This window comes from Octodon degus, unplaced genomic scaffold (genome assembly GCF_000260255.1).
Source record: "Octodon degus isolate 3935 unplaced genomic scaffold, OctDeg1.0 scaffold00114, whole genome shotgun sequence".
In the NCBI taxonomy this organism is placed as follows: domain Eukaryota; kingdom Metazoa; phylum Chordata; class Mammalia; order Rodentia; family Octodontidae; genus Octodon; species Octodon degus.
Genome location: NW_004524690.1, coordinates 4,572,534 through 4,582,777, shown reverse-complemented (window position 1 = coordinate 4,582,777; position 10,244 = coordinate 4,572,534). Strand labels below are relative to the sequence as shown.

The following is a 10,244-nucleotide window of genomic DNA, read 5'->3' as shown; positions in this document are numbered from 1 at the left end:
TTTTGGTGGAACCAGGGATTGAACTCAGACCCTTGTGCTTGTCAGGGAAGTGCTTATTCTACTGAGCTGTCTCCCTTTTAGTATTTTATTTTGTAAATAAATAATATAAATCATCTAAATAATCATGTAGTAGGGTAATGAGGATTTTTTTTTTTCTGTATTTAGAACAGGGTCAACAAGGTATACAGGGTATGTAGATGGGACTTGTAGTGATTCTCCCATTTTCAGCCTCCCGAGTGCTGAGATTACAGGTATGCACCACTATGCCCAGTCCCAAATGCCATCTCAGCATACTCCGCAGACCTGGCCAGCAGGGCATGCTGGGGATTGAACCCAGGCCACTGAGCTCTGCTTAAATAGGTGCTTTAGTCTACTGAGCTATCAGGCTGGCCCTGAAGATCTTTATAAAGATTTCTGGAACTTTTGTAAAAGTTATTATGAACATTAGCCCCATTTAAAGTAAATTGTATTTTTTTTTTTTTTTTTTTTTTTTTTTTTTTTTTTTTTTTTTATGTGTAATTTTTTTTTTTTTTTTTTTTTTTTTTTTTTTTTTTTGGCAGAACCAGGGGTTGAACTCAGGCCCTTGCGCTTGTCACGGAAGCGCTTATTCCACTGAGCCATCTCCCTGGCCCCTAAAGTAAATTGTAAAATCCTTACACCTGATTTTATTGTTGACACAGGAAATAAATTCTTATAATTATTTCTTTTGGATAGTCTTCCTTCTCAGCAGTTCTCAATTCCCTCTTTAACTTAACAACTTCTGCACAGCCTCCGTGTTTCTAATAACTAGGAAACTTTTAATGTGTAAAGTTAAGGATGGAGTTAAATCCTAGACCTTTCTATTTGAATATAACTGCCTTCTCAGATTTTCCCAATCTCATCTTAGCAAATATGAACTTGAAAATTTACCTATACCTTTCTAAATGTCTCCATTAACAACATTACTTGTTGAGTGCAGTATGTAGAATGCTCTTGGCATGCATTCTGCAAATGGATTTAAGAGAAATGAAATATGAATTAGGGAGGAATGAAACGTTACGTTGGAGATAGGGTATTGACAGTCAAAGGAAATTAAGAATCCGTTCTAAGTCCTAGTCAAGCTCCTCCTTTCTTGTACAGAAAAGTTAAGTAGGCTCTTAATTGCCTTCTCTGCTTTTAGTTCTTTTTGGCTTCCTTCTTACTCTTTACCGTTAGACTCCAACAGACTACATGTTGTCTAAAACTCTGAATTAGGGGGCTGGTGAGATGGCTCAGTGGTCTAAAGCACCTACTTAGAACAAGCTTAGCAAAGCACAGGGACCGCGGTTCAATCCCCCAGCACCACATGCCAGCCAGCCCCACCCCCTGGTGGGCTGAGCTGGCCACACCCACCCCCACACACATAAATAAATAAAAAATTTAAAAAAAAAATAAAACTCTGAATTAGCCTATATCCTTGTTAAAAATCACCTTAATGCTCAGAGTCTTTCTGTATGTTTTAAAATGCCTTGCTAAATTTCCACAGCCACTTATATTCCTTAGACAGTCCTGGATTATTAAATATTTTTTCTGAAGCATTTTTTAATACTTTGTTTTTGGCAGGCCAGTGAGATAATCCAGCAGGCTAAGCACCTGCTTAGGCAATGACAGGGACCAGGAGTCAATGCCTGGTACCACATGCCATGCCAGCCCTACCCCTGTGCACTGAGCTGGTCACCGAGTCCAGACATGGTGGCACACACCTATAATCCTAGCACTGGGGAGGCTGAAAACAGGAGGATCACTGTGAGTCAGAGTTGTGTAGTGAAACCCTGTACCAAATACATTAAAAACATATTTTTTTGTTTTTGAATACATTGTTTACTGTTTATTTCACCCCTCAGTTGTTGTCCATCTTCTCATAAGGCTTAACTGAAACCTTCCTTTTGAAATATTTGGTCCTTAGCTCTATCTCTGCCTTGACTTTGAAGCAGAATTAACTGTTCTCCATTTCTTCATACCTTGCCCTGTCACTTTGAAATTATTATTTATACTGAAGATATCTTGTCTCTTGAAGACAGGAACAGTGTGTCCACTGAACATAATGTGAGACATAGGGCAATTTGTTTCCAAACGTACCTTGAGTAAGGACTTAATGATTATATAGAGCAGCATTTTACTGAAACCCCTGCAGAGGGTTCAGTTCTCCTACCCAGCAAAATGGCACATGGATAAAAATAAAGACAGAGAAAAGGATCTGCAATTCCTGGGTCTCTGGATGATCCAGTGCTGTCAGCGGAACTAAGGGTCAGAATGCTATTGGTTTTTCTTGGAACCAATCAGGGAGGTGAGTGGGGGTCACAGCAGAGTTCATAAGAGGAGAAACTTGGCAGGCATGGCATATAAAGATAAACAGCGTTCTTGTACCAGGCACAGAGGCCTTCCAGTTAGTGGTGCAATGGATACCTTGACAGATACAAGACTGGCATCTTTATGCAAGGAAGATAGAATTGTTTTTGAGTCTCATGGCCTCATTTGGGATGTTATGTTTTAGCCCTGGAATTTGATAGGCTCTTGCTGGAGCCTCCATTCCAGTAGTCAGCTGGGGGACAACTCTAACCCATTTATTGCAGTGGGACACATGGATTCCCCTGCTGGACTTGATCACAGTCTTTTGACCAACTAAGGGACATCTGCTTCTATATAGCTAACTCTGCATATCTCAATAAATAGGGTTGAAGTAGAGGTTAGGTGAAGATGGAGGCAAGGAGCTTCTTTTCTCAAAGGAATGCAGCTTGATAGTCTCTTACAACGTTTATCATTTTTAATCATTGTATAATCAAAGTAAGCATAAACTGATGACTTCCATTATATATATAGTCAACTTATATAGGTATTTCATCAACAGATGCCCTCTCCCTTACATGAGTGAAGGTAAGGTGGTCAGAATAAAAAACTAGGCAGAATGTAAAATTGAATTATATAAGTGATAATATGAGGTGAAAAATACTACTCTTTAAAATTCTTTCTAAACAAATAGTAAACATATAAAAATATCAAAGGAGATTAGCATAACCCTATGGGAGAATGAGATACTGATTCATGAACTATTCTATGGTTTTATTAGAAAATTGCTACTTTGTAACTAGTGTAATAATTGTTTTGGGCAAGGATCATTAGTACATGCTCAAATATGTGATAGTCACACAGTTTTATAGTATTGCCCAACAGATTACTTCTCGGCTATGAAATAAAGGGAATCTTTTCATTGAGGAGATCTGCAGAATATCACCTTACCCAAGTGATCAAACTCAGTGTCACCAGTGATGATTTACAAAGATCTTGCCTGCCTTCTTGCATGATCTGTGAAGGTGTACACATGACATACGTAGTGCCCTTACCAAAAATGTTTCATTTGGGGGCTAAGGGGATAGCTCAGTGATCTAAGCACCTGCCTGGCAAGCACAAGGACCCGGGTTTGATCCCCAGGACCACATGCCAGCATGCCTTGCCAGCCAGCCCTGAGCATACCTTCCTGGCCAGGTGAGTCCAAGCTGTAGTGAGACCCTGTACCAAAAATGTTTCATTTTAACCTGAAGAGAGGAAACTGGGAATGTTATACAAGAAAACTATCCTGAATTCTTATTGTCATAAACATTTTAAAGACAGCAGAATATAAAGTATAATAAAGATACATGACAGCCAAATACAATCCATGATCCTTCAGTGTAGGTTAAAGGTGATGTTTATTAAAAGTCATTTTAGATAGGATTGGAGAATTTTGAATACAAATTATCCATTAGATAATATTTTTGTATCAGTGTTGAATTTCTTGGGTGTTGTAATGGTCTTGTGATTATAAACAGAATGTTGTTGGGATACTTTATTCATAAATATTAGAAGACATTTCACTACTTTGAAGTGATTCAACAAAAAGGAAAAAAATAATACACATCAGAGGAGTGGAAATTGACTTGGAAAGGGAGACTAAAGTAAGTGGGACAAAACACATTAAATAAGTTCATTTTTTTTTTTTTTTTTTTTTTTTTTCTTTTTGACGGAACCGGGGATTGAACTCAGACCCTTGCACTTGCCAGGCAGGCGCTTATTCTACTGAGCCATCTCCCCGGCCCCCCAGTTCATTCTTTATGCTAGTTCAGTTTTTTTATAAGATAGATAGATAGATAGATAGATAGATAGATAGATAGATAGATATGACCTTTTTTTTTTCTTTTTTTTGTGGAACCAGGGATTGAACTCAGGCCCTTGTGCTTGCCAGGGAAGTACTTATTCCACTGAGCCATCTCCCCAGCCCCTAGTTCAGTTTTTAAGAGTAAAGAATTTTTAAAAAGCTGAGAGTAGGGGAAAAAAGACATCCCTAAATTACCAAACAAGTTCTGTCCAGCCTGTTTTCCTTATCCTTTTTTTTTTTTTTGTGGAACTAGGGATTGAACTCAGACCCTTGCACTTGCCAGGCAAGCACTTACTCTATGAGCCATCTCCCCAGCCCCCTACCCTTTGTCTTTTTCTTTTTTCTCTCACTTTTTTCTTTCTCACTTTTATACTTCATTTACTGATCTCTTAAGATTGTGCTAAGGCATACTTATTTACTTGTTCTTATGCTTTTTGTGATTTAGCAGTTCAAAACTTTAGAGAAAGATTAGGTGTTTTTCTAAATTCTGGATTATTAATTTTATCCATTCTTTTCTTGGTCCTCCCAGGTGATGTGTTCTTCCTTGGAAATTTTTGGTAAAAAACATAAATATGAAATATTAAGTACTCATTTTGGTACTGAAAAATCTAGTGGACTAATTGAAAGTCGGGCCATAGGCATAAACTTACCCTGCATCCCCAAATCCTTCTAACTGCACATTTCTGCTGAGCATGAGTTGGCAAGAATCATTTTTAAAATCATATAAGTTGGTATTTTGTCACTTTTCGCTATCCTAAGATTTCCCTTTTCTTCAGATAGGTGAAAATGGTGATCCCAAAGCCTTCTTAATAGAGATTTCATGGACAGAAACGTACCCCCAAACGCCTCCAATTATATCTATGAATGCTTTTTTTAACAACACCATGTAAGTAGTTTACTTCATTGTTTTTTTGTTTTTCATTTTACTATTTTACTTTCCTCCTCATAATGTGTTTGGCATTTATAGATCATCAGCTGTAAAGCAGAGTATATTAGCCAAGTTACAGGAAGCAGTGGAACTTAACCTTGGAACCGCTATGACCTATACATTGTTTGAATATGCCAAGGACAATAAAGAGCAGTTTATGGAAAATCACCATCCTGTTAATTCTGCGGTGAGTATGTGATTATTTTTTTTATCAGATCTTTTGTTGTTTTGGATTTAGTTTGCTAGTAATTAATTTTTGTTAGTTAATTTCAAAAGTTTTGCTAGTTATTTCAAAAATTGAAGACATAGTATTATATTCAAAATGAGTTATATCTGCATGAAGTAAGAACAGTGAATCTTAGATTTCAGTCAACAGAGAAAATGAAATTATATCCTCTAGGTTTTTACCCTTTCTCAAAGACTAGAATACTTCTCATGCCCATAAACACAGAGGAACCATGTGATGTAATATTTTTTAAATTTACTTTATTCATAAAACTTAGATAGCTAAAGGATTTCTCATGTAGTACTAAAATATCTATGCAATTGCTTTCTCCACGAAGCTTCTTTTGTTATAAATACTTTTGCCATTGTTTAGCATCAAGGTGTTAAAGATAAAGGACTTCAGTGAGTAGAAAAAAATAATTGCTTTATTTCTAGGATAATTTTAGACTAATCATCTTTTATGACCTTAAGCATCTCATGCACCAAATTCTGAACTAAAAAACTTACAGTGGTCAGCATTAATATATTGAGTTTTTTTCTTGTGAACCAAGCTATGACTTTTGGTAGCAAAGGCTGTTTTCTTTGAATGGCGTCCACACTCTGGATAGAACATAGAATGGAAAACTGAGAAGCAGGTGGGGAAACAGTAGAAGGAAGTAGCCAAGACCATGGCACGAGAGCCAGCCGGTGGGTTCACATCCTCACTACACCAGTGGCTTGTCAACTCTGACATTGGGCAAGTTACTTAGTCTCTGCTCAGTTCTTCATCAGTGAAATGTGAGTTAGAATAGCATCTACCTTATACGTTATAGTGAAGATCAAGTGAGTGATCTATGTAAAACAATTACAGTAATGTTTGTCATCTAGTGAGCATTTTAAATTTAGGCTGTCATAAAGATTGACTACATGAGCTGAACTGTTTCAAAGATTTTCTTTAGGGGACCAAAATGTTCAGGTAGGTACATAGGACTTTTCTAAAGATTTTCTTAAGTTTCTAAATAGAAGTTAACTGAATTTTAAGCTATCTTGGAACCTCAGATCTTCAGCATAATGCAGATAATCAGATCTTCCTCCTTAATGTTCTGTTATTAACTGTCTCACCAATAATGTTCTTTGATATCAATTTTCGAAAGTGTGAAGCCAATAGTATGCTAATGGCAACTGATTTAATAAGTGAATAATAATAATCTTGTAAGTCTAAAGATCATCAGTCCACTTCAGGAAGTTTAATTCAGTAAGTTTTTTTATGTGTGTTCTTTTTGGCGGAACCGGGGATTGAACTCAGGCCCTTGCGCTTGCCAGGGAAGCACTTATTCTACTGAGCCATCTCCCCGGCCCTAATTCAGTAAGTTTTAAGTCATGAGTCTAAGAACCCCTTCCTTCTTTTTAGACCTCCATAAGCAATATCATCTCAGTTGAAACTCCTAGTATAGCCCCATCAAGTAAGAAAAAAGACAAAAAAGAACAACTTTCAAAAGCTCAGAAACGTAAGCTGGCGGATAAAACAGGTTTGTTGTCTTTTTTTTATCTTACAATGCAAATATAAATAGATTGCTTTTTAGTGTGATGTGAATAATTAATATATTTAGATTCAGAAGACTCTGCTTTTTAGTCTTGGAACATTTGAAACAGGAGACCTCTTGAGTCACAATACAGAAATATAGTGAATGTTTGCCATTGCTTTATCACAAGACATAAACATCAAAAAACAAGGTAAATGAGTGGCAAAGTAACTGTGAGTCTTGAGATTGAGGAGCATTATCATAATACACAAAAACCTGTGTCCTGTGTACTTTTAACATAGCTAGGATTTTCTTTGTTTTACGTTTATGGCAGGTATGTGTATTATTAAAACTTGTGTGGAATATAGCTTTCATTTGAAATGAAGTCTAGTATACCATTAGATCTTAGCATAGTAAGTTTTTTCCATAAACAAATCTTTTTTTTTTTTTTTTATAAGATATAGGATAGAGCATTGTCATGTGACCTCAATGAGAGTCTTTTAGAAAATGATGATAAACTCTTAAGTTATTATCAGCAGTGTTTGATTCCTTTTCTTTAATTTGGAAATTTGAAAATATACACTAGCCTGTAAGTTTGTCTCTGTTAGGGAAAATGACGATGTTGTCATACATACACGTGTGTGCTTATACTTCAGTATGTGTGCATGTGCTGCTAATACAAAATTATGAACTGCCCTTTGCTAGAATGAACTGATGCCTTCACAAGAGGGAATGGGATTAAGAATGACCTCTTTCTGAGCCTCTCAAGGCAGCTGGTAGTCCCCATTTTTCCAGGCTTGAGTGAGAATCACTGAGGCATTTTTTAAAATTCAGAGTCACATATTGAAATGATGACATACTGAAGTGATACTATTATGAATATACTGGGTTAAATAAAATACATTATTAAAATCTAAAAAAATAAAATTTCCTTTCTTTCATAAAGGGAAACTAGGGCTGGTGACTTAGGTGTGATGTCTGTTTGTGTCAGAATAAAAAGAAAAACAACCTTGTGTCAGTATTTTAAAATACATTTTGTAAAATAAAAGTCTAGGCATCTGTTATACCTTATACAAAATCTGCACTAATCGACTGTTAACCATTACAGTCTGTTTTCTAGAAGTTTGGTTACTCTTTAGAATGCTTCAGCATCTGTGTCAGTTATGTGTTGCTTTCACGCACAGTGACCTATCGTTCCTTTTCTCCCGTATCTCCTTATCTTCATCTCTTTGTTGCCTTCCTAAAGTCATTATCTTCCTGTATGACAGTGTAGGAGTTTGGGATTTGCAACTGTTATTCTAAATGAGACTTTAATAAGACAGCCACAGCACTGTGGGTAAGTTTTAATTATCCAAACTTGGTTGACTGCCATTGTGCCCTTCATAACCAGTAACCAATGGGATTCTAATTGGCATGTAAGAGAAAAGAATCAATGCTGTCTAAAATTGAGCGGTAGGCAAAGTGGCACACACCTGTAATCCCAGCTGCTTGTCAGGCTGAGGCAGAGAGATCTAATTCATGGCTAGACTAGGGAATTCACAAGGGCAGGGTGATGCAACTCAGTTCAAAGGTCTTGTATTCAATCCTTTGTACCACAAAATAAATAAAATTTAGCTCCAGTAATACTGTATTTTTCTTATAAGAGCATGAGGTTGCTTTCTGTTTTCTTTCTCTGTAAAATAACACAGGTTAGATGTCCCTTGATGAAAATACAAAGATCACAAAAAAAAAAGTGTCCAGATTTCAGAGTTTTCAGATTTTGGTTTATTTGATTGTTACCAGTTGAATATCCCTAGCCTGAAAATTCAAAATCTGAAATACACTCCAAATGTTTTGGATTTCAGATTCTCATGTTAGAGATGGTTGATTTGTATAATGTACTGATTTTGAATGTGGATTTTGATAGCTTCATAGAACATAAAATATATGAAACATAAAGGAATCAGTATTTGGAATTGAAGAATTTTTAAATATTTGTTAAACTGTTCTTTCAATTGGAATGTTCTATTTTAAAAGAATGAAAGTACTTTCCCCTTTGGCATATCTGGGCCTTCATAAAATAATCAGTATTGTCTTGGGCCAAATTAAAGAAAAGATGTAATATAATTAGTATATATAACAAAACTTCCTTTTAAAAAATGTTTTTATTATAGCATTAGAAGAGGACAAGTGGCCTGCAGGTTACACAGATTTTTACAGTTACCAACTGTCTTCAGTCACTCTCAGTAAAGCCCTTTTTGAAGAATGTTAGATTAAAAAATGAGTATCTTATCAGGCTATTCCTAATACATAAGTTAACAGGGCCTGCTGTTAGTCTTGAAGCCATACCTCTGTTTATGAGAGCTGCGTGAGCTTGCCATGCTGGTAGGAAGTGCTAACACATAGAATACTAACACGGCTTCTTAGTGAACAGTGACCTTAGATAAGGCTGAACCGTGCAGTGCATACAGTCAGTACCTGGTCCCACCCCGGGTCCACAGTTTCCACATTCAGGTTTTGTCCTGAATAGAAAATAGGGCCAGGCAATAAAGAAGGAATACAGTACCTCATACTTCACAGGTATTTCCAAGAGAGAGGTGCTTTCAGTTCACAAAGACAATAAACATATTCCAAGAGCAACATGCGACTTCTAATCTATTTCTAATATATAATAGTAATCAAAATATTATTTGTTACCATATTAATTTAAAGTTAGCTGATGAGACTTTTAAGTAAAGTTACTATGTTTCATCTTCCAGATCACAAAGGGGAACTTCCTCGAGGCTGGAACTGGGTTGATGTTGTAAAGGTATATAATGCTTATACTCTGGTCTTCAAAGTTGTTACAATTCTTGCCATCAAATAATGAAATTTATATTTTCTATTTTCCCCTGCAACATGGAATTTCCTGGGATGCCTGTGTACTTTTTTATATTTAGCATGTAAGTACTTTCATTTGAAATAACCCTCACATTTTTTACTTCTTCATACCGTCTATTTTAGATCTTTTTCTTAAATCATTGAAAATCTGTGTAAGTTATAACTCAATAAAGCATCACTTTATCAGTACATTTCAAAGATAACCATGTTTAAATATGATTAAATTACATGGAGGGGCCAGAGAGATGGCTCAGTGGAATAAGCACTTCCTGGCAAGCGCAAGGACCTGAGTTCAATCCCCAGTTCTACCAAAAAAAAAAAAAAATTATATGTAATGTGGGACGTGAAGAAAATCAGTCATGGGAAGAACTGTTTTATCTCTTTTCTTTTTTAGGTAAAAGTCATTCTAAGTTTTAAATCCTTTGTTAAGACCTTACCTTAACTGTAGTTGACCATTATAACTAAGAAATATTTTCTTGTTTTGTTATTCAAAATCATTTATTCTCTATTTTTAATTTTTTTGCTGACCTCTTTTTAATTTTGTCATACTGCCTGTAGTTGTTTTATAAATACTGAACCA

At 35.9% G+C, this 10,244-nt stretch overlaps 1 protein-coding gene across 4 annotated transcripts in view; it reads left to right on the top strand.

The window, feature by feature from the left end:
- Positions 1-10,244, top strand: part of Rwdd4 (RWD domain containing 4) — an 18,773-nt gene that overhangs the window by 4,776 nt on the left and 3,753 nt on the right. For 2 of the 4 annotated variants that reach the window (XM_023699643.1, XM_004639770.2), the window contains 5 exons: positions 4,927-5,036; positions 5,118-5,265; positions 6,694-6,811; positions 9,544-9,593; positions 9,724-9,726. In XM_023699643.1, coding sequence (XP_023555411.1) covers positions 4,927-5,036; positions 5,118-5,265; positions 6,694-6,811; positions 9,544-9,593; positions 9,724-9,726 — 429 coding nt within the window. The remainder of the gene's footprint in view (positions 1-4,926; positions 5,037-5,117; positions 5,266-6,693; positions 6,812-9,543; positions 9,594-9,723; positions 9,727-10,244) is intronic. The other 2 variants (XM_023699642.1, XM_023699644.1) reach the window with 2 other exon arrangements.